General features: G+C 36.7%; 1 protein-coding gene across 4 annotated transcripts in view; it reads left to right on the forward strand.

Annotated features, from left to right (window-relative positions):
* Positions 1 to 251: 251 nt before the first annotated feature.
* The window catches only part of RAB28 (RAB28, member RAS oncogene family), a 63,192-nt gene continuing 38,078 nt past the window's right edge, over positions 252 to 25,365 (forward strand). For 2 of the 4 annotated variants that reach the window (XR_010430249.1, XR_010430250.1), the window contains exons 1-4: positions 252 to 534; positions 7,613 to 7,709; positions 12,902 to 12,990; positions 21,881 to 22,010. Coding sequence is in view for 2 of the 4 variants with exons in the window: in XM_064653223.1 (XP_064509293.1) it covers positions 457 to 534; positions 7,613 to 7,709; positions 12,902 to 12,990; positions 21,881 to 22,010 (394 nt within the window). In the remaining 2 variants the exon portion in view is untranslated. The remainder of the gene's footprint in view (positions 535 to 7,612; positions 7,710 to 12,901; positions 12,991 to 21,880; positions 22,011 to 25,365) is intronic. The other 2 variants (XM_064653223.1, XM_064653224.1) reach the window with 2 other exon arrangements.

The raw sequence follows: 25,365 nt of genomic DNA on the forward strand, positions 1-25,365 counted from the left end.
GCCTCACCGCGCAGCCCCACGCGGAGCGGACCCCACCCCTCAGCGGGCCCTCAGCCTCGCCCCCGCCCCGCCCCCCGTTGCTCGGTTACCGCGCGGGGCGTCACTGTGGGGCCGAACCACCGCGGCGTGCGACGGGGAGACGGGCTGAACCATTCGCCTGGCCTTTGAGGGGGCTGCAGTGGGGGCGTCCCGCAGCTGCTGCTGGACTTGTTGCTGTAGCTATCGCCCGCGATCTACCGCCTTCCCCCCTTTCCTCAGCGCTCCTGTTGGTCTCGCCCCGCGCGGCCATAGCGACGGCGGGCGCGCCGAGGGAAGATGGCGGTTGGGGCCCCTGCGCTGCTGCGGGCTCCGTGAGCGCCGCGCTCGCTCTGTGCCCCGTCCCCTTCTCGCTCCTGTGCCCGGCTCCTCCCGGCTGCCCTCCGCCTCTTCTCCTTCCCCGCCGGGGCCGTAGGGACCATGTCGGACTCGGAGGAGGAGGAGAGTCCGGACCGCCAGCTCAAGCTGGTGGTGCTGGGGGACGGCACCACTGGCAAGGTCAGTGCCGGCCCCGCCGGCAGCTCCTCTCTCTCGCCGCGGTGCCCCGTGTCCCTTCCCGGTCTTCCCCCTCAGCGCTCTCCCCTGGAGGGGAGGGAGCAGCCCGCGGCGGCTTCCCGTCTGTCGCGCTGTCGCGATACCCGGCTGGCTGCTCCCCCTCAGCTCCTGGCCCTTCGCGGGAGTCGCGGGCTCTCCCCGCCGATGTCCGCGCCGTGCCCGGCAGCCAAACCCTCTGACGGGGCTCCCGCACCCGGAGAGGCATCATCAACAAGTAGACGTGCACGACTTTAATCCAATTTTCTTGAGACGTAAGGAAAAGAGCGGCGAATCACGTAATTCCTGTGGTGCTGACGGAGTTTCCCGCTGATCCCCCTGCGCTGCTGGTCGCGCGCCGGAGGCAGGAATTGCAGGGCTGGAGTCGCTGGAATAGCCCAGAGTTGCTCTCGGTGGCCGCAGTGACCCGGGCCGGGGTCGGGGCCGAGCACAGGATGCGCGGTTCCCCTCGAAAGGACGAGCTGGGTCTCCAGGCGCCCCTCGTTTCGGCTGCAGAGCCACCAACCTCCTGGGGTGGATAGAACCCTTTGCGACTATTTGGAGTTACTGTTTCAGAGTTTGGAAAGGCACTGCTGGGTCCATTTGGTTTTTGTTTGTGACTTTCATGTTTTAATTTTATTTCTCCTCCCCCATCTAATAATCAGCATAATGAAATACAGTTTCTAAAAGTTTATTTATCAACAAGTAGTACCTGCCTTTTTAAAAGAGAAATTTTGACAAGGAGAGACCAAAGAAGGCAAAAGAAAGGCTGATTTCTTACCATTAAAATAGTCACTAATCTTTACTGTATTCTTGAATGTATCTATTGCAATATGTAGCCTGAATAATTTTGTGAGATACACCTGAAAATAGTAAATTTATTATATGGTTGAATTTTACAGTTTTTTTCCTCTGTCATTAACTGAAACCATGGGGAGTAGAAAGTTTGCCTGCCTCACAGTTCATATGAAAAGTGAGAAACGTCCTTAGAGCTGTTTAAATGAACTGCCTGACATTTATTAGTGAAAGTACATGTGGTTTTGCTCACTTACTTATTCAGAGCCCTATGAAGAAACAAAACATTTTTTTGTCTCCAGTGATTCTAAATGCAGTCTGAAGTGGTATTGTGTTCATCTGAGTCAGTAGACGGGCAATTCCAAGCAACTGTGTGATGAGAGTGTAATAAATACAGAGGACTGACAGCTGAAGTGCTGCTTCACTGGTAGCATTCATTCCCCAGGAGTTTTCCATTCAAACTGAGGAATCGTTTCCCTACTGCTGTTCAGCAACTTGTGGCAAGACCTCTCACCAAACATGGATTTTCAAGTGTTCTTGAATTTTGATGTATATTCCTGCTGGTCCCTAACTCCCTCATAAGAGCTGCCACTCACTGGAACTCCCTCTGGCTCTAGGAATCCTGTGCTTCCAGTGCAGGTTATTGGGCATGAGCAGCAGCAATGCTCTGGTGTGCTGCTTTTCCTCTCGTCCCCCCTAGATGATGCTGTAATAGAAGCTCCTTCCTGCCATCCTAATGGCCTGGAGCACACACATGAAATAATAGGCTTATTGTAAGACCTTGCCTTGAAAAAATAAAGAAGCGATTGGGTCATGGAATGGAAGGATAAAATGTACCTAGTGCTATTTCAAGCACCTCAGAAGACTAAATTGTTGAGGTTCCTCTCCTTCATTGGCTAATCATTCTGCTTACTTGTTGAAACGTGTATATCTATGTGTTTTCAACTCTAAATATCCTGCCTCTCACATCTGCTTCACAGCTGGTCTTTACACACATACATACTTAATTTCTCTTTTACTGTGCAAGGTGTTGCTAGGATCATTAGACACGGGGAGTGTAGACAATAATGGCATATATCTAAAATATTGTATCTTGTGTTCAGTGTGATATGTTCATGTTTGACTTCTGTCCTTTACTCCTTCTCCTGCCAAAAAAAAGAGGGGGGGAGATTTTATTTCCTCCTGCTTGGCCATCTGGGTTTGCCTGGTCTTTGCTTCTCCAGGAAAAAGAAATGTTATTGTGAGTCAGGTGTAAACTTGCTTTCTGTTTTCCTCACTCATTGTTTAGAAGCAGTGTGACTCGGGTTCTGTGCAAGGATTGGTAGTAGCTTAAAAACAAATCAGTGTCAGTTCAAGCTAAGGGTAATGTACTTCCACTAACTGGGAATTGCTCTATCCATGAGGCAAGGGAGGGGTGTTGTGCTTCTATTCATTTATTCTAAGGTGCTTAAATGAATAACTGGATACTTAGAATTTTAAGGATCGGAATAAGCACTCCTGGAGCAAACTCTAATTAGAGAAGAGTAAAAATGGAAGAAGGAATAAGAGGAGTAAGAGTAGAATCTGTAAAAGTATTTGGGTAAAACAGAGACAGTAAGGAAATGATGAATTGTTGAAAAGAAAAATTGAGGGAGGCATGACTGGTTAGGAAAAAGATAATAGAGAATGACTTTAACAAACTAGACAAACTAGGAAAGCAATCTAAAAGGCAATCAGAGGCAGGGAGAATGTGAAATGAAGATAAACAGCAATTATTAATATCAGTTGGCTTTTTGATTTTGATTACAGGACGGATCATGTATACACACAGCAGCCTTATGTATCTAGCTTTTAAATCAACCTGAGCCAAAATGATTTTCCATTAAAATAAACCCACATTACTAGTATGGATTGAAAAAAATATTATGATCGAGATATTTTCACTCTTTTTGTCCACAGATTGTCTTAATATTGAAGTATGTAGTGATACTGATTTAAGGTAGATTGCTTTAATCTGCTACTGTTGAAAAAGATTTTGGGCCTCTGGAAGCAAATCTTGGAGCTATTCTTGGAAAGGGAGGTGCTGAAAAATAGGTGTACTGAGGTTCTCTCTATTTGCTGTCTGTTGTAGCTGGGACTAAAGTATGGTAGCAGAAACATCCTACCTTTTCCTGTTAACAATGGATGATGAAAATGGAAGAATGAATGCTTGAGCTGGTAGGGGAATTTGCAGAGCTAAAACATAGGCTGGCATAAAGAGTGGTGCTTGCTTTAGGATTTTTTAGAATATCAGATTTTTAAGCACTGAGCCAATTCTGGATTGTCTTGTTACACTTAGGCTCAAAAACTTCATCAATGTTGTAAAAAATACTGTTGTCACTGTTGAGTCTTGCAAAATGAATCACATGTCCTGTGCAGATTGGCTCAGCTATGTCAAATAGATCAGCATCAAATATCAAAAAATCATGATAATTTTCTCTTTTTCAGTGAACAAAGTTGCATCAGTAGTTAGGAGTGGGGTGGAAAGACATCAGCTTGGACAGTTCTTTGTTTTTATGGTAGTTAAAACATTTCATTATTTAGCCTCATGTTTCTTTTCATTTAGTCTGTCCTAACATTTTTCCCAGTAGGATAGGACATGACTCAGGGGTGAGTGTTGCTGTGCTTGGATAATGGCATTGACGTTCTGGAAGGGAGTGAAGGAAGTGCTAGATACATTCATGTTGCTTTTTGGAAAGTGCATTTCAATTACCCGGTGAAGTTGGTATGTGCACGGAAAATCATGATGTTGGAACTTTGTGCTTGCATCCATTTGAATTTTGGGTTGGATTTTCTTTCTTCCAGCTGTGATACTACACTTTGGCATTGCTTTCTCAAAGGTTTCTTTTATAGGATTTTACTCAAAGAATTGTCATTGGTGGAATTTTCTCTAAAAGTTTCTGTGTTTCCCTGGTGTGTAGTCAGTATCAGAGCTGGCTATCATTGCTTGTATTTGACTTAAAATTTACTTAAACTTGTTGACTTTTCAATTTATTTCTTAGATATTTTTTGCTTTTTTCCCATTTATTCATTAATGTAGGTGTTTAGGAACAGCATGTCAACAGTTTATACTGAGTTGTTGACATTGGAAAATGGAAGCAAGAAGCTGTCATGCCTTGCATATGAGGTTAAATTCCATTCTAGCTTCTTTCAAAAAAAGCTGTCCCAAATATCCCATTGTATTTTGCACTTAGAATACTGTAAATTTTATGTACGATATTTTACTGGTATCTTGGTCACTGTATATTAGAGCTCCAAGACCTTTTTTTTTCTGAAAGGAGGGAATTTGTAAAGCCAACCTTCAATAACGTACTGATATTTAGAATAGCTTGTCGTCATTCACTTTGAGGTATTTAAGACAAGTGTGTGAACCTGCCAAACTGATGGAATTTCTGATGGAAATTCTGCTATGCAAATTGGTGGCCTGATTGTCTTAGTAGAGATGTGAAGAAACAAGGCTTTCATACTATCATGCTGTTCTCTGATCTCTACATTAAGGGATGAAATTGTATGGAGTAGAATCTTTTTAGAACATGGTCACTGGATCACTTATTTACTTTTACAACCACAGTTCTACTGAACCTTTTTTAAACTTTTGTTAGTTTTTACGTGGATTATACTCAACATATCCTCTCAGGCAAAATTGTTGTGCAAAATCTTTTATGGCAAGCACAGCAGAGAACACTTTTGGGATTTGAAGGGAGTATTTGCATTGTAGAGGCACTTGAATATGCATTGACAGAACTTGTTTGTTGTTGTAGAGAAGTTTCAACTATTGCTCTTAGTATTTTGTGGATAAATGCTTGTTCTGTGAATAAATAGGACTCTAGTCTGGTAATCCAGCACCTTCTTGAGCTCTAACATTTATTAGAAAAAATTTAGAAAGGAGTTAGTCAATGATTTTCTGCTATAAATTCCTTTGCATTCAAGAGCGCAGTAGAGAAAAACAGTTTAAGAGAACTTTGCCATGCTGTTGATTACTTGCTGCTCTTACTGGTTGGCTGTTAATTGAATGTATGTTGTTTATTTTTACTAACACCCCAAGAAGCTCTCAGGGAATATTGAGTGTCACAGAGTGATAAGCTAATATTTACTGAGCCTTTAAAACAAGAAGGGAGTGGTTACTTATTTAATGAGGATCTAAATTAGTGTGTTGGAGAATGTAGAATACCATGATATAGTCAGATGATACTTTAATCTCTACTGCAGGCACTGGTTACTTTTCCAAAAAAGGAAAATTTCAAGGAAAAGGCTGAACGGTGTATTTCTGCAATCTTCTTGTTCTCATCTACATCTTTAAGGTCATGACAGATTAAACGTATTGTCTTCATAATTTTGGCATGGTAACTACTGTGATTAAAAGAATCAGCTCCACTGACTTTTTCTATCCTACAGACTGAATCTGTGTTGAATTTTGTGTGTTGTCAGTGTTACTGTCACGTAGCTGAAGGCAGAACAATATTCTCACGATTCATCCTCTGTGGTGTTCTCCCTTTCCATGCTGATGTAAATATATATACATACTCTTGCTATTTGTAGTTTACTTGCGTTTTCCCCCATTTATTTATTTAGTTTTAATCCTCGCAGGGCTTGAGTGCTGTGAAGTAAATGAAAATGTTGCCATAGTCTATAATTGAGAATTTGGGTTACTCTCTAAACATATCTTCTGATATCAAAATATCATGCATTATATATACAGCAGTGATAGGAATATAGATATGATATAGAAACATGAAAACAGTTTATAGTTTTATTTACTTCACAGGAAATTTAATAGTTGAATAAATGGTTGCCTGTTCATTCTAGAGCTTTAGTGCTGGAGCTCTGGTGATCATGTTTTAATGCAAAAAAAGTAAGTTACCTTTTCTTCCTGTGTACATTTGACATCATTAGCCTAATTTAGATCTTTGTTGTAACCATCCTATTCTTAGACCTCACCTATTCTTATTTTTCAGAACTATTGGCATTATTTTGCTGTTGAATTTTTGACTAAATGTGCTCTAACCACAATTTCTAATAACAATTGGTGTGACTCATCTCTTTGGGTCTTGATGAACAGAAAACTGGCAAAAAAGAAGAATCTTCTTTCCTGTTTTGAGTTTTCTCAGACGATGTAAGGGTTTTGTGAGGCTCTTAGTCTTTTTCCCTCCCTATGTATGTAAATACATATTTAGATTTTTTTATGTAGGTGATTTGTATTTATATTTACAAATGTCATGTCAACAAGAGATTTGTAAGTGTACAGCACTAATTTGATGTAGAATGTAGTTTATGATTTTTAATAAAGTATTTCATTTTTTTGGCAGTACAGACTTTTGTATTCTTTACGATCGTACCACACTTTTCTTCTTTACTTCTTTGTTGGGCTTTCTTTTTTTCTTTCTTTCCCTTTCTCTTCCCCCTCCTTTTTTTTTGTTTTTTTTTTTTTTCTTGCCTTGCATGGAGACCTTAAATTGCTATTAAATTGCTACTGACACAATATAAATGTCTTGCTTCATTAGTTTATCTAGGTTAGTTGTGTATCCTTTTATCAGTATGTAGTAAAAGCTGATTATTAGTTCAATAATGTATTGGTCTGCTTTCATAAATGCACAAAATATCGGTTGAAGAAATAAGTTTCCAAAGTTCTGCTGCAAGGAATGAGTCTGCAAATCGCCTTCTTAACATGAATTTAGTTTTCTTTTTCCGTGTGCAAGAAAGTATTCTCCCCATATTAGACTTCCTGTAGTCCCTGATCCTGAAACTGATGTACAGTGGCAGGAATCTCGCCACACTTGGTTCCTGTGGGACTCTGCACTGTGCAGATCTCTGTTCTCTCCCAGAAGGTTGGTTTGGGATCATGGTGTTCTGTACCAGGGGATGACCCTTGTTTTGGAAATGAACGCTTTTAAAAATATTAAAATCTTCAGGTACAGAGAGTGTTACTTAGATTTGTGTCAGTTTGAGCATATTAATGATTCCTCATTTAAATCGGTGTATTATTTTGTAATATTACTATTACAGTATTTTTGAAATCAGGAAATACGCACCTTGCTTCTTTTTGCATAAATTAGTAGCCTCTGCCTCCTGTTATTATGTTGAAGCTGACTGGACTGCTTGTCAATCCAAATCCATGAACACTGTTAGCATTCATTGATTTAAAAAGTGGTTAACTGTATTTCATACTTCTGGTTTAACATAAAGTTTTTTGCTGTTTAAAATGACAACTTAATTTGATGCTGTTCTGTTTTAGACATCCTTAGCTACACGTTTTGCCCAAGAAACATTTGGAAAGCAGTACAAACAAACCATAGGACTGGACTTCTTCTTGAAAAGGATATTATTGCCAGGTAAGAGAATAAAAACTAACACTGAAAGGTTGGGTGACAGCAAGACTTGCAGAAACAGATTCTTCAAAATAATGTGTACTTAATAAGCTTAGTACAGTGATTTTTGTGGCAAAGTAAATTAGGTTGTTCAGTGAAAATTTTGTTAGTACGTTCTTGCCAGGTGACAGAGTTACGTCTGCAACTTGCATCTCTAAGTAAAACACTGAATTCAAATAAAAGGAATGCTGTCTGTATTGATGAATTTTATTATCCCTGCTTGAGTGCACTCGCTGTCCATGTGGATAGTGTAACACACAACAATGAAATGGAACTTTAAATATATTAATTGAAAAAGTATATGTGTTTTGAAAGAAATATATATATATTTTTAGTGAAATACACGACTTCTATTTGAGTTGTGTGAGAGAAGAATAATGCAGACTCACAGTGCTCTAATATGTGAATGCTGTTTTATGCAAGGCAGCATGAAATTGCTGGCATTTAATAGACCACTAAAATTTAGGGTCCCTCGGCACTCATAAAAATACAGTTTGAGCATTCAAGATGTTTCACTTCATGATGGCAAAGAAACTATTTAGATGCCAGTTGCAGCACACTGCATGGAAAATGCAAAGAAATAATTAAAAAAGAATAGTTGCTGGTACAAGTTTGTCTTTGAACAATTGGGGATTTGAAATAAGTCTTTTTATTGATTTGTGTTTGCTCATATTCTAAGTATGCAAGTATTGAATTAAATGCATTTTCTTCTGGATTCAGAAATCAGAAGAAGTTAGAAAAAGTATGTGTAATTATTAAAAGTTGACTCAAGTTCTGTAGTTCTGTCTTTTTTCCTTGTGAAGAGTGGGGAGGAAAGCAAACCCAGAAATTAAACATTTTATCTATAACCTGTAGTTATAAGAAAATATATGCAGTTCTTGAACTTATTTTTTAAAAATTATATTGCCAATAATTTCTTGGTTATGTTTATATATTTTCTTAAGTGAAACAGAATAATCTTTTCAGACTATTCCTGCATTCACTATTTTGGTTTGGTCATTTTGCTGTACTTTTTTACTATCTGGTGAGTGATAAAGTACCAAATTCCAGTGCTTATTTCTTCATAAAATCAACAGAATAATTTTTTTATTGTCCTGCTCATGCCTCTAAAAATACCAGTGTACATATTACTTAGCAGCAGTACTTGCAAGTGGAATGTGTCCACAAATCATGCAGTGTGCATGCTGAGAACTTTTATTTTGCAAGTTTTTTTCCTGCTGTTAAGCATACAGAAGCTATTAGTACGTTACTGGGATTTTAAATAATCTTGTTGAGTAGAAAATTTGGAAAATTATCAACTATTGCTTCATTCATTTTTGATCATAGTTTATTTTGTGTGTGAATTTCGTTCATTCATAGTTTATTTTGTAATAAAATCAGAATGTAGATGAAAATAGCACCAAAAAGTCTGTACATCTATTTTCCTCACCATTAACAAAACAGTAATGTTTGTATTCGTATTTAGGAAGATAACATTTTTCTGTAGGTTGTCATTCTGGTTTTGCTTATGCTTATATATGTGTTTAGGTATATATGACTCTCTGTGTTTTATAGGTAAACTGGACTGGTCATGGGGAGTGAGAGGGAGGAAGGGAAGGTGGTAAAATTTCTAAATACTGGAATGGGAAGCATTACTTTAGTAAGCAGATTTTTCTAATTTCTGGGTTTGCAGAGCTACTGTGTTTGCTTGAAAGGTTAGTTGATACCACTGCACAGAAATTATGTGTGTATCAATAGGAAAAAAAGCCTCGACTTCTCTTATCTAGTAGGAGAAATAATGAATAACTGTGGTTCAGTAGTTGATTTTTTCCTTCTTCAGTGTAAACAAAGATTTCAGAAGTTAAAATTCCCTATTTCTAGAATTGCACAGAAGTTTACATTAAGCCACAGTAGAAATACATTTTAGCTTGTAAAATAAAGTACTGTTTTTCTGGGAATTTCTTGGGTTTTGTAAGATAAAAGTGGCATTTGTCTCCAGTTGTTTTAGCAACTAATGCAGTTTTTCAGTGAAGATAGTAAATATTTTACATAATAAAACAAAATAGTTTAATACAAGCAATAAATCCTTTGATTTTGAACAATGACTTCTAGTGTTCAGCTTGACAGATTCGCTTTATGCAATTTGGTCAATTTTTTTTTTTCCAAATGCAAATCAGTTTCATTATATTTATTGATGCAGAATCTTGTATAGTCTGGATGCAACTGTGGTATAGATTTTAGTGCTTAAATAGTGTATCTGTTAGTCAGAGGGTCTGCTGATAGAGACTCCTAAGAGCCATAATCATATACATTTTGGAAGGTTGTGAGCACAGTTCAGTAGACAGGATCCTTCTGTTTAAAGGATTTTTTTAAAGTCATTGGTGCAAAAAGTGGGCAGACTTGTGTTTTTAGTTCCATCCTGACCGTGCAGCGCCGTAAGTCAGGTTAACCAGTGCACCACGTGTGCTCCTGCAGGATCACTGCTACATCAGCCCAGTGGCTTCAGTTCATACCAGAAACAATCTAGATACCTGCACTGTGTTGCCTCAGTTATTTTAACTTGCACTTGTGTGTATTTTCTACAGAGTAAGGTGCTGAGGTTTTCTTGTTCCTTATGGGTGTATAAAATGTTATTTTGAGGGGATTCTTCAGTTATTTTTATTGTATGTTGACTGTTTTTAAGAACTGTCTAATGATGCGTTGTTTCTTTTTGTTTTTTTTTAGTCTGCAGTTTGTATGCTCCTCTTAAATCTATGAAAAAACAGATTTCAAACTTTTTGTAGAAAACTTTGTGTTCTACTGTCATAGTTGTTAATTAAATATTGGGTAGGCAAATGCCTGGAGTTTTTAATTTTGTCTGAATAATCTCAACATCCTTCTTTCTTCCCCAGAATCAATTAGAGCACAAACCAAATATTACAAAATCTAACTGAAAAAAAGGGAAGATGAAGCATTTTGCCTAGGAGACGATCAACATGAATTTCAGTAGTTAATGAGGCCCTAATTCACAACCAGTTCACCTTAAATGAACATACTGATCTTTTTTTTTCTACCCTGTTTCTTTTTTCTGTTGTTAGTGAAGGAAAGTAAATAATTTCTAATAGTAGATTTTTTTTTAGTTGAACAGTCACTGTTAGACCATTTAATATAACTTAACTGCATTAAAATTTTTCAGGTCATTCCATGCAGTTATCCAGATACTAACCCAGTATGCTGTTCATAATTTTTAGTTGTAGGAGGAAAGTTGAAGTTAGAAACTTCTTAAAGCACTCGAACACAAAATTAGACATCTGAAAATTGTTGAGCTTGAAAGTGATAATATTTATAAAGCTTTGTTTTTAAAACAGCTGCATGAATGACATGGTGACATTCCAGTAGAGTACATAGGGGTAGAATACTACAGCATGGTGAGCCTTTGAGCATGCATAGTTTGTTTACCCACTGAGGATGTGTAGTCTTTTAGACTGCGAGTTCACCAGTTTATCCCTGCCAGATGCTTTATGGAAGACTTTCCTGCATTGTGTGCAGTCATTTATGTTCTGAGCTTTTAAAAAAATTGATTAATTCATAGTATATGCACTATCAAAAGAAATAATCTTTTTACTCATTATAAGTTTTTCTTTATTGAACTGGAGTGTTTATGAGGTATTTTCTAAGCTCCATTTAGAAATTCTCTTACTATTAGATAAAACTCAGTGTAGCTTAAAAGTGCTGTCTCATACTCATCTCTATATTTTTGAGACCAACGTAGTAGTTTTGGAAATGTTCACTTTTAACCAGATTAAAGCCAAGTGCATTGTAAAAATATAATGTGATATATTTAATACTACAAATAGCATATGTCCAGCTCTGTAGTTCTAATTTGCTGGCTATTTTCACGCAGTGCTGTGATGTGTTTCCATGGAGCACACTCCCTTGTGTAACCAATGTGAGCATGTTAGTTATAAATTGACAGCTGAATAGATAACGTTGTGTAAAATAAGGTCGTTAACTATATAAAATATTTGAATTAAGAATATATCTTTCTTAGCAGCCCAAAGTAATTTGTTCATTTTCACTCAACTCTCAATTGTTGTGTTGTGGAATTCATTGCATTTTTTTAAAATCTAGGAATAAAGTTAATAGGCAGTTGTGATTATTTGTGCGTAAGTAGAATTGGTATTAAAATGTAATTCATGTGAGTTGTATGTAGATCAGAAAAGGTTTTATCAGTCCTTACTCTATTAGAGTGGTATTCCAAGGTAATCAGTAGTTTTGAAAGCAGTTCTTACCTTGCAAAATGAGACAAATTATACTTTAATATATTTGTACGTATATGGTTACATACCTTTCTGTGTGTATTTTTGATCTATGAGTTTCTGAGTTGTTAGCTTACAGAATATGTAAGATTTGTAGGATGTTAAATATTTTGTATTTAACCTGATTTTTTTATTAATTTGCTTTTAAAAACCTGTTAGCACTTTCAACATAGCTTAAAAACTGTTTAGAGTAGGAAGGAAGATCTGTTCTTGGTACAGATTCTCTGAAGATGAAATTATGTAAATCATGCCCAATTTAGCTTCCTGCTTTGGGGTGGTGGGTGGAGGAAGTAATCACAGTTTGCATCCTCAACTTAGATGTGTGTTGATATTTCCGTTTTTTTAATCTGTCAACTATATAATTCCTTAACTGTATGCTACTATCAGCATCACTACCAAAATGAAGTTACCTGGTAGGTTTTCCTCTCTTCTGGATTTGTAAAGATGATTTGTGGTGGGGAAGGGACACACGGTATGAAAAAATGTGGTTAAGTTGCCATTAATTGTGTTACCTTTCAGTTCCCAGTACTGTGCTATAGAACATTCCTGTGAAGTTTTATGTGTTTCTTCAGGGGAGTATGTTATATAATTTCTAGTCGGGAGTGTTATACTTTATGCAATTCCAATTATTTTCTGTCACTATTAAATATGTGAATATCTAACTATAGTTTTACTGTATCTTAATGACTTAGCTGGACACAAATGACTTTTTTCCAAATGATACAATCATCTTTCTGTTGAAATTTACTTCCTATTTGTTGTATACTTGTAAAAAGCTATTGCTGTTGATATGCTAGAGCTGTATTACCTGCTCTGATAATATATCTTTATTATCTAAATTTTCCAGGTTACACAATATCTATAATTTTTTTTCCCCAGGAAATTTGAATGTTACTCTTCAAGTGTGGGATGTAGGGGGACAAACGATAGGAGGCAAAATGCTGGATAAATATATTTATGGAGCTCAGGTACAGTATAAATGCTGATAATTGTATTTATAGTAATGATTAATTGAAACTTTGTTCTTAAAATTATACATACATTATGCAGAACTTTTAGTTTGTTGTGTTATTAATCTCAAAAATTTTATGGAGCTCAGGAAACTATAAATGCTGATAATTGTATCTGTGGTAATGATATTAAATTAATTGAAACTTTGTTCTTAAAATTATGCATGCATAGATACATTATACATAGCTTTTAGTTTGTTCTGTAAATCTCAAAAATGTTGAATCTTTCTTCTGTCTAAACTTAATTGATATTAACATGCTAATTTAATTTTCATGTATGGCTAATTTCTTAGAGCCGACATGAAAAGCAAAGCAAGAGTACGCATTTGTAGATCTGAATAACTCTCCAGAGCAGATGTTTGTTTCCAGGCTTTGTGTCTTGAATTAAGAAAAGCAATCATAGTAAATGGTAAAGGCTATTTGGATATCCACATGGTAGATAGAGTGGCTGCTTTTAGAACAGCTGCCTCCTGGGGGAAAAAGTAGAAGGAGGAAATTAAGAGCAGTCCTACACCGTTAAACTCATACGTGCAACTGGGGTTATAAGAAGGCAAACAAAAGGAGGCAACCAGGTAGCTAAATATTTTTGCAGAACTCCTATCCAGTGAAAATTAATTTTATCTTGAGGTTAACTGAGAAACTTGAAGTGAATAGTAGGATTAAGAAAGAGCTAAATAGTATAACATTATAATGTTAATATATATATATAATATTGAGTCATGAGATGATTTAGAAAGATGTATTATATACCAAACTTCTTAGCATGAATAATCCTAAAATGTATTCTGTTCCTTAATTTGGAGTTTGTAATGAGAACAATAGGCATAACATATTTTATTAGATAATATTATACTTACATGAAAAGAAAACAAACACACCTATTTCTTTTGTCCCAGTACTTTAGGCAATAGGAATATGGAATCCTAAAACTCTTATTGGACAGAAACTTTATATTAACAAGTATAACACAGAGATTAGGATCTGTTAGTTAATGGGATAAAGTCAAACTTGTCAGTGTAGCATTCTGTCACTTTCAAAAAAAATGTCTGAATGTTTTTAGCTGTTGCAGCTCTTTTATAGCATTTTCTTTTTTTTTAATAAAAACCGATTTGCTGCCTGTTACCAAGCAATAGGAGAAAGTGGCTTCCATGACAGAGGAAATTTGATTAATCACAAATTGTTGCCATATGCCCAAAGTAAACTCAGTGGAGGAAATAAAAGGCTATTAACTTTGTTGGTATTGAATTTGGTGATAAACTTAGGTGTTTCTTATCAGAAATAACAGGTCAAAAAGTTAATACCAGTGCCCAAAAGTAGTGAAAAAGTTGATATCAGTAAGACTAAAGTTTGATTTTTCTAGTCATTCAGAACACATTAACAAAAAACCCCCTATGTCCAATCTCTTCGACTTTAATCTTCCCTCAACCCTCATTGTAACCCTAATTTTTTTAATGGACTAGTTACTCCCAATGTCGGCATGTATTGCCAATGTGTGTAATAGGCTTCTTATCATCAAAGCTGACTTCTAACACACTTTTCTATTAGCTTTGTAACAGTGCCTGTTAAAGACACATAAAACTATCTTTATTTTCATCTATTCATGAAACGCCATGAAGAAAAACACTGCTTTCAGCTTATTTCTAGACAGAAGCTTAATGCATGTTGAACATCTGTAGCTTTTTGTAAGCAAAAGGGGAAAGGTAAAGTAGAACAAGTAGGAGTATTTATAAAGGAAAATCCTTTTAAATATGTATAAAAATTCTTGTGAATAGACAACAAAACAGCAGGAAAGTAATGAGGAAGAGGTAACATGGAATTAGCAAGAGTAAACGGTGCCCAGCCAACTTGATTACCTTCTGTGGTTAAATGGTTAGCTCTGTGGAGAAGAGAGCAGTGGATATCATTTATCTTGACTTCAGCAAGGCCTTTGACATAATCTCCCATAATATTATTACCATATGTAGAGATACAGGCGGGATGGGTGGACTGAAAATCTGAACGGACAGCTGAACTTTAAGGGAGATGGTCCATAGCTCAGTGTCTTACTGGTTCCTGATTATGAGTTGTATTCCTTAGGGGTTGGTACTGGAGCTGTGTCTTTTATTAATTCTTTGAACAATGGAACAAAACACGGTATGTGAGTAGCACCAAATTGGGGAACAGTGGTCATTGTGCTGAAGGGTAGGGCTGCTATTGAGAGAGACCATGACCAACTGAAGGAGTGGACTAACAGAAACCTTGTGAGGTTCAACGGATGACAAATGTCAAGTCCTGTGCCTGGTACAGAATAATCTTATTCAGGCTGGCAGTCAACTGTCTAGGAATCAGCTGGAGAGTGTGTAGCAAAGGACCAAGAGTCTGGTTAATGGACTGGGGCATTTCTCCTATGAGGAGAGGCTGAAGGAGCAGTAGTAACTCTTCAGGGTAGAGAATAGAAGGCTTATCTGTATATATACATATATGAAGGAAGGATGCAAAGATGACAGAACCAGGCTCTTTTCTGTAGTGTCTGTTGGCAGGACCAGAGGCAATGGGTACAAACTGAAACACAGAGGATTCCTTCTGAACATCAAGAAACACTTTTTCCACCATGAGAATGACTGAACACTGGTTGATGAGAGGGGTTGTAGAGTCTCCATCCTCAGAGATATTCAGAAGCCAATTGGACATGGTATGGTCCTTGGCAGCTGGCTTAGGTGCTTCAACAGGAGCATTGAACCAGATGACTTCTAGAGGTCCCTCCCAACCTCAGTCATTCTGTGAAATGGCTTTGTAGTAAAAAGCCCTTGGATGGGTGTCCTGTTGGGGAAAAAAAACCAACAGTTGGATGGGAGTTTGCAGTGCACCTTTGCAACAGTAGAAGCTAACTGAATACTGAGCTGTGTTAGTATGAAGTAGTAGAATGAAGTAGAAGAATGAAGTACTCAGATCAAGGAAAGTGATTATCATACTGTCTGACATTTTTGAGGCTGCATTTGGAGTATTGTATTCAGTTTGGGGTTCCCCACTACAAGAAAGCCTTTAAAATAATGAAGTAACTCTAGTGAAAGTTGCTGCAAAAGACGTATGTGTGCCTATGATGTGTTGCACTTGGTCAGCATGCATGGTGCAACTGGGATTTTAAACATCTTGTTTGTAAAATACATGAGCTGCACAGATACATATAGAGTAGATGATTTGGATCTGTTGCAAAAATTGTGTTCATCTGTGTATTCTCCAAATCTACATAATTCAGATTAACATGTGTGGAATTGTTTGTAGCATACCTACAATATGCGTCATGCTTCTATCCAGTATTTGCAGATGCCCATAGCTTCATGTAGACTTCCATCTGGTTGATCATTGTGAGATTTGGAAATCATAAGTGGCAGAATTCTTGGCTTTATGCTCAGAAATCTTAAGTGTATGGTAGACCTACTAATAAAATACTATAATCAGCTGGAGATGGAAGTTTTGAGAATCTAAGAAGCAACTGAAAAGATTATCTATGATCTACAGTTCAACTGGATCTTGGTTGGAATTTGATCAGGATATCAGGGGGAGTAAGTGGAGTAGTTCATCTGTACTTTGCTGCAAACCTTGCCCACTGGAGGTTTCCTTCTCTTTGAAAAATGAGACCTGAATCAATTCTCTAGGTTAAGTTACTGTTAAGATGCCATATTTTGATTGAGATCCCTAACTTCTTGTGCCATGTTTTAAAATAAGAATGGCAGATTTGAGAATGAGAACCCATGTAATTTGCTTGCATGCTTGCAGTTGCAGTTGGAGAAAGTGCAGTTCACCTGCTGGCTTGAAGCAGTTGCTTTCCCTAAGCCCATTTTTCCTCTCTGATGTTGCTCATTTAGAACATTATAATTGATGCATTCCGTCTTGGTAGCTGAATTTCAGTGGTGAGTCAGAAGAACTCTACAAGCTGTGGGGGGAAAAAAGAGCTCTTTGTTCTTTATAAATAAAAGGTGTTAATAATCAACAGTGAGAGAAAGCTGTTTAAAACTGGCATGTTTATCTCAGAATTGAGAGAGGCTAAGAGTAATTGTGTAGTCGGGTGCCACAGCTGTACTGATAGACAGTAGCTCATTCAATTGTGACAACTCAATCACGTATATTTGAGTGACCATGTCCTCAGTATCAACAAAGACAACAGTGGTTAAATAAATGTGGACTGTAAACTGTTTTCACTTGCAAAAGTAGCATTTCTGGAAATGTATAAGGTGTCATAATGCAGTTGCTTTTACTAAGTGAATATTCTGTGACTAGAAAAAATAATTTAGAATTTTGGTCTGACTTATTTAATGAATATTAATGAAAATTTGGAAGTTAATTTAGTTCCTTCATACTAAAGTCAGTCATAGGATGAGGGTAGCTGAGGATAAATCTGAAGAAGAAAACATATGGTTTTAATTACTGTTTTCTGTAGCTTCCTTTTATTGTGACAAATCTTGATATAAGCTTGACACCTTTTAAATGTTGATTGTCTAATGCGAATATATTGCTGGTTACAAACACTTCCATAATAGCAGTTCTGCTGTAAATAACTGCTGCTGTTTGTGTGGTAAATCTTTCAGAACCACTCCCATCTCTTACCTGTAATTGCTGCCCCTACCCACATATCTAGTTTAAATTATCTTTAAGATCTAGTATATGCTACCTCATAAATTGGCTTGCTAGTAGAATAAGAGTACTGCAGACTCTACTTTCTCCAGGGATCAGCAAATAATTTCTGCAATATTCTCAGTTTTGAGTGACCTGTTTCTGAAAATGCTCTATAATTCAAAAACAAAAAGCACTCACATATGCACTAATGTGGGCAAAATGTCTCTCTTACTAGAGTGCAATTATGCAAGCAGGGACTATTTGACACATTGCTGGAGACTAGAGAACTAATGTGCTGTTCTTGGCATGTCAACCACCATGTGTTTCAAACCTTTTTCACTGCAGGGAAATACACTACTTTTGTGTAAAAAGGCCAGTGTTTCCACCTTAGTTCCTCATACATAATAGGGAAACAACAGCTTTTACACTGTTTACTTGTTCTATACTTCATATACTGTAAGTTTGTGGAAAATATGACATTTTTTTGAAAGCAATGATGGGATTTCTCTATTAAATTAAAAAAGGTGAAATAAATTTTAACCATGGAGTTGTGACTAGTCCTTTGTTAATTATCTATATCATAGTAAGTTGCTTGTAGAGTGCTGTTGTGATAAAAATCTAAACAGAAAGTATTCTTTATGACCTGGATGCCATGCTACCTTTTTTTGAATCTCTAAGATGTCATGCCTGCCATCTTTGTTTCTTAAGTATAGCAGATATCGACAAGATTAAAAAAAAATAAGAAAAGAATGTGCTTTAGAGGCAGTGTTTCAGATCACAGAGAAAGGGACCAAAGAGAAGTTAGATAATCTGTAGTTACAAACTTTGTTCAATGATCTCTTTCATGGTGAATCCACTGTGAATACCTTTTCTTCCAAAGGGGTGGGTGAGCTGCAGTTGTCTGGAGGACATATAGCAGAGTAGAATTTTGTTGAAGAATTAGTTAGAGTTGTTAGAATTAGTTAGAATTAGTTTGAACACCTTAAATGTTCAAACTCTCTTAACTTTTTCTTTCATCTAACTCTGATTAGTGCTGAAGATGGTTTAGATAGTCTGCTCTTCTGCAAGCTGTTGAGAGAACTTGACTGCTGGTGAAAGAAGCATTGCCGTGTGCTCTTCCTCATTTACAACCTTCAGCCTTATGGCTGGTATTTTTTATTAACCTTTACCATACCTGTCCTTTAGCTTGAGTTTCTTCTTTTTCATTGAGCGTTTAATAACACAAGTATGTCCTTCCTAGAGCAAGACTTAGATAGTGAAAGACAATTATGTACGTGCACAGGCATTTGGGTAAAGACAGGAGAAGTTAACTGAGATGCAAGATATTAAGGAATAAATTGTACCAAAGTTGGAAGAGGGAAGTGGATGTTTAATATTAGATTTGATTGGTAAAGAAGGAAAGATAATAAAGATAAAGTTGTGTGTCATAATTTTTAATTTCCTTAAAGGAATTGGTAAAAGCTGTTCCATAGAAAATAGCAGCTATATAAATTTAAGGAACAAGAACTTATTTTGCCAAGGTGTTATTGACATTGGAGGAAAAGAGATAGATTGGTACTGCTGTCATAAGAAAGTAGGAGTTGAAGGGATCACAGTAGGATCTGTTGTTCTCCTTCAGAGCTGGATGTATAATGTCTGTTTAATTTTTGATAACCTTAAAAATTTTCCAGTGTTGGTGACTTTGTTATAGGTGGTGTATTTCAGAGCTTTGACATTCATACTGTGTCCATGGGCTGTTTTTTGTTGTTCATTTGTTTTTACACCTGCTATAATCTTATTGCTGTAAACCTATTTCTATATGTCGTATTGATCACAGATTTGTAAGAATGTTCAGGGTGGGAGGGATCTCAGGAGGTCTGAAGTCGAACCTCCTGCCCTAAGTAGTGTCAACTGTGGGAGGCAACTAGGCTGTTCAAGGATTTATCCAGTTCTTTCCTGAAAACCTCTAAGGATGGAGACTGGGCAACCTTTGGATCAACTCACTTGATTTTTGTAATGGTAAAAAAGCTTTTCATGATATGTATTGAATTTCTCTTGTTTCAGCTTATGCCCATTGTGTTTCATCCCCCTGCCATGCACTGTTGTGAAAAGCTTGGCTCCATCTCCTTCAAAGCTTCCTCAGGGGTATAGAAGGCTGCTTTTGGGTCCTCCCAGGGCTACCTCCTTTCCATGCTGAAGAATTCAGGTTCACTCATCTTTTCCTCGTAGGACAAATGCTTCAACCTCTCATTGTCTTGGTGGCCCTCTGCTGAACTTACTCCACTTCACTGATGTCTCGAGGGGCCTTAGGATGTATTCTGACTGGATGCATTCTTTTAGATATGACCTTACAAGTGCTGAGTAGAACAGTTGCTTGCTTTAGTGGCTGTGCTTCTGCTAATTCAGCCCAGTTGGCCATCCTTGCTGCCAGGGAACACTGCTGGCTCACATTTGACTTTCTGTCTAACAGGACCTGCAGATCATTTTCAGTTGCTCCCCAGCCAGTCAGTCCCACCAACCTTTATTATTTATTCCTCTGCAGCTGCCAGGCTTTGCATTTATCCTTTTTGAATGTTGAAAGATTTCCGTTCACCCATTCCCTGAGCACGTCTACATAGCCCTGCCATCAGGCATATTGGCTAGTCCTCCCAGTTTAGTGTCATCTGCAAACGTGTGAGATCAGATGCAAAGAGAACTGTTATCTTCTCTTGAAACTTGTACCAGCATCATCATGCCTACCATCAGTCTTGTGTTTGTTAAACTGTCCATTTTTTTTGCCCAATTTTCTCATGTCAGTCATGGTTTCTAAACCTCTGATATTGTTACTGGTCTCTAGAATTCTGCTCTACGTTTTTTTTTGATACTCAGTGTCCAAAGCTGGATGCATTGTTTCATCTGGAATGTTTCATGCCAATGTGATATTTGCAAAATAAGCCTGACATGTTCAACTGTGATCTGTAACACCTTGATCCTATTGTATGGAACCTGTTACAAAGCCAGATGCTTCCTAGTATGCACTTGATTATTGCTTCCTTTGAACTTGTCATGGTATTTATTGAATTGCATCCTATTATTTTTAGATTGTTTCTCATCATATAATCTAAACTATTCTCAAGTAATCTTACAGTCTGTACCATTTTTTTGTCACATGTGAAATGAATTAAGTGTACTATGTTGTGATCTAAGACACTTCTTGTGAAACTATCAATTAAAGCTGGGCCCAGACAAATGCCTGAAAAAATTTGACTTGAAAAATCTTTTCTATTGATAGTAGGTCATTGAACCAGCTACTTTTGTGTGCATTACATTATTTCTTCAAAGTATTTGTGAAAATTTCATGTGAGAAACAGTGTGCAATTGCAGGGTTTTTTTGTCCTAGGTGTGAACTCCATGAGAATAACTGCAACTGAAATTCTGATTTTATTCCTCATTTACAAGATACTGACTTTATTAGGGTGTAGTGGAAGGAAGGGGCAGAAAAGTCAATAATTCAGATCTGAGAGCTGATCTTAGAATTGTGGAGGGGACAGGGATGACATTTGGGCTGTTAATAGGCCGTGCTTTATAATATTGGCTATTAATGCTGAGTAATCCTCAGTAATGTCTGCTTTGAGTATTTTATACCTGCAACTTGGTCCAAAACCTCTGAAATATATGGGACATCCTTCTTTCTGAGTTCCGACCATATCTTTAGTTTTCTTTTGAAAGTTTTAAGCTCACCAGTACTTCTTGCTTGTCTTCTACAGCACTGAAGAAGGGGAATCTGGTCTTTCTCCCCGACAGACAGCAGAAACATGACAGTCAGATAATGCACAGAAATGTAAAATTGAATGTCTTTTTTTTATTTTTTTTTTTTTTCAAAAATAGGAAAAGTGAAACTACAACTAATATTAGCTAAAAGTCCTTCTCCAGTGCGATTTTTATCTTCCTATTAGTGTGAAATACTTTTTTGAGTTTCCCATAAAGCAAATGGAGTTTTTAATATTTCTGATATAACTAATTGTGCTCTTTACTGTGTTGCCATATTTTTTCTGCCATTGTAGAATTTGAAACGCATGGAATATGGGAGTAATACTGTAATGACGAGTATACCTCAAAAGTTTAGAATCCCTTTAATTGATCCTCATAAGATATGGTGCCATTGTTTGTTAATGCTCTATTTTATGATGATGATGATGATGATAATAATAATAACAATAATTTAGACTGATGCAAATTTTACTGTATTAAAGTGTTTTTACAATCTGTAACGTTTAAAATATATCTTTTTATTTAGGGTGTTCTCTTGGTTTATGATATTACCAATGTCCAGAGTTTTGAAAATTTAGAAGACTGGTATAATGTGGTAAAAAAAGTGAATGAAGAATCAGAAACACAGCCACTTGTGGCCTTGGTTGGAAATAAAAGTAAGTTACTCATATTACATATTATTTTATATACTCTCGGTGTGGTTTGCTATTAACGAAATTACATAGGGTATATGTATTTAGTAAAAAGAAACGAAATACTATCTTGTGTGTTGTTGCTGTGTACAGAAGTCAAACTTGGGTACACCTCAGGATTCTGGCTCTAGGCAGACAGGTTACAGGACTTGCTGTACCATTCTTTGCCCAGCCTTCAGCCTCTCTCCCAGTGTTCTCTTTGCTTGGAGAGCAGCACACAGGAGTGCAGAGATCACTCGCCCATGCTTCAATTTGACACGGCCCCAGGATATAGCCATGGCACGTGTCTGGAATGGAGATCTGGAAAGCATTCCTGTTTGTAGTAACAGGTATATTTCATGATTCTGTATGTCAAAGGACTGCTAGGTTAAGTACTGGTATATATTTAAAATAATTGCACTATTCCCTAAGTGTAATACTTATGAGTTGTTTATTTAACTTTTCTTATGCTATCTGCAGTTTTGCATGAAGTGACTAACTTCATGTTGTTTTGGGATTTTTTTTAACCTGTCCTCTTTTTGATCATGTAAGTATCATACAGTGGTTTATTCTAACCATCAAAATATGCAACTTTAAATAATCATCACGTACTTAGTTTTCTAATTAGATGGATTCCAAATTCCCTGTTTCCAACTAAGAAATCTTACAGAAACATCCTTATTACCATCCTGGCTCTCCTACCATTTTTCTATTGAAGATGATAAAAACAACATCTAGCAATTTTTGAAACAAAATGGTAGAAGCATATACATAATTTTTAAGCATCATAAATATATTTACTTGAACAGCAGAAAAAGATTTGATTTTTTTCACTTTCAAAGTAATTTGTTGTCATGTTACAGTGACCATGTTGTGAGCAAACCTGAAAAAAGACCTTACCCAGCAAGTTAAAATTGTTTGAAAGCATTTGAAAACAATACAGAGACAAAACATTTTAATTCAGAACCATTAACTGTACTACAGTGATGCTGTAACATTTTATGATATTAATTATGAAAGACTAATTTCCTGTGAAGGAAACAAAGAAGCTCTTAGAGTTACAATATATAAATAGCACTTCTGAAAGTATAACATAGACAGTGTTGTACTCTAGCAGACTGGAGTCAATAATACAGATTCTGTTGAAGTTCAAATGAAAAATATTTTTCACTGATTTATATTTTGCCTCAAAATCTGATTTCTTCTCTGGAGTTCTGCAAATCTAATGAAGTATTTACAGTAAGATACACTGTAACATAGGATAAAAAATGTTTTTTTTTCTGAAGTGACACCATAAAGGTAGAAAATCAGACACCAGTTTCCATTTGGAGGAATTTTATTTCTGTTATTTTTCACATATGCATGCCTGCATATCTTTAATATCCAAGTGTTTCCTTGGAAGCATCTGGAAGTAGAATCTGGTTTCCTAGATGAGTTTTCAGGTAGTGGCTGACACTGGCTAGTGAAAGGGCTTTCATTTTATGAAAATAGCAACTGAAGGAACAGTGTACTTGCAACCTTGTTTTCTTTCAGAAGCTGTATATAAAGAAAAGAAGCAAAATGGTGCTTTTGCATAATGCTGAGGATGTTTGTTGCTGTTGTACATGTTGATTATGCAGGGGTTACTGTTTACAGAGGTATTTTTTTGCTTTATTTTTGTTTCAGCATGATAAAAATTAGATTTTAGAAGTGTATTGCTTTTCTGAGATCTGTAGGAGGAGAAGAATATCTAGGAGGATTTCCACCCCAATACTAAAAAATTAGTGGCCTGTGAGAGGAAACTGTAGCCAGGCTCCTGTTGTTACATAAAGAGAGAACAAGGTGTTTACACAGAAGCATGGTGTTGACTCTTGTGTATTATGAAAAGGTAAAAGTACCAGTACTAACAAGCTATTGAGAAGGAATCACTTGTTCAACTTCTTTACTTAGTAAGTGATGAAACACTGACATACAGTGCAAGAGCAGGAACAGGTTTAAAGCCAGGAAAAGCCATTTGATGAATTGATGAACTCACTTGACCTCCTGCATCATACAGGAGAAATACTTTCAGGCAGTAGTTTCTGTCACAGGGTTGTACTTGGTTTTTGAGCTATACATGCCTTTTAGGAAAATATCCAGGTATGCTGACCTAAAGATTGGAAATGTCAATATACACAGACAAGTTATTCTAACACTTAACTTGCTTTCTGATAGAAGTGTTTAAAAATTGTGAAGAACGGAGTTATTTTCATTCACAGCAACTGGAAACCTTTGGGACAATATTTAGATACCTAGATAAGAATTTGGGAGCTCAGCTGAAACCTTCCATTTTGAAACCTTGTCCTAAAGTTAGTTACTTAATTTGGGCTTAGGCTATCCTTTGTCTTTTTTCACATAGTAATACTTTATGAAATATATGTGTACTTTTTCATTTTGGGGTAGATACCCCTGGGATCTATTTCTGAAGCTCTAGTGCTTCAGAAATATGGGTAAGCTATAGTTAAAAAAAAAAAGCTTGGAAGAAAACAAAAATAGTTTTCTTCACAATGTAATGTAGAAAACTGTATACTTGAATGCTATTAGAGGAAAATAATTTCCTTGAGTAATTTTGTCATTGAAAGTAAATTACTTGAGATATAACTATATGGTGCATAATGGGGTACTAGCTGTTAAATCATGCAGTTTTAGAGGTAATTTATTATTGGTTTCTAGTATCAATTTATAGTCATTCTTTTAAATGTTAAGTTTGCAAGGATTTCTCTAACATTCCACAAAACTTGAAGAAATTGTTCAGTGCTAGTTTTGTTTGTGTTATTCTGTTTCATTGTACATTGAAATAGATTAGAAGCATGAACACAGTAAACTGCTGTGTCTGTTTAAAGCATGGTAATTAACTTCAGAGTGGTGTCGATCTATTAAAATGTCTTATTGTGATTGCAAGAGATTAAGATTTAGTCACGAAGCAGTGGAAAGGTAATTTCTACTTTAAAAGCTCCAATCGGTCACAAGTCTCTCATTCATCAGAAATTTATTTGAAAATAGTAGAGCAGTATGAATTGACATCTAAATTCTGGAACTTCCCCTCTTTTTTTTGGTGTTTGTTTGTTTTTGGTTTTTGTTTGTTTGTTTGTTTGTTTTTATTCAGTAGTAGCTAAAATGAAGGACTGTCATAGTCCACTGATTTATTAAAAATAATTGGTAAAACAAGAACTTCAGAGATGCAGACCTTAGTTGTAAAAGTAGTACTTTATTTAAGGTTACTGGCTTTATTCCTGGATGCTTAGTTTCAGTTTTCATTCTTTCTTCCTTCCTGTACATTTTTCCTTTTTTTCCATACCTTGATCTACATGCGTGGTCAGAG

Source organism: Pseudopipra pipra, chromosome 4, assembly GCF_036250125.1.
Source record: "Pseudopipra pipra isolate bDixPip1 chromosome 4, bDixPip1.hap1, whole genome shotgun sequence".
In the NCBI taxonomy this organism is placed as follows: domain Eukaryota; kingdom Metazoa; phylum Chordata; class Aves; order Passeriformes; family Pipridae; genus Pseudopipra; species Pseudopipra pipra.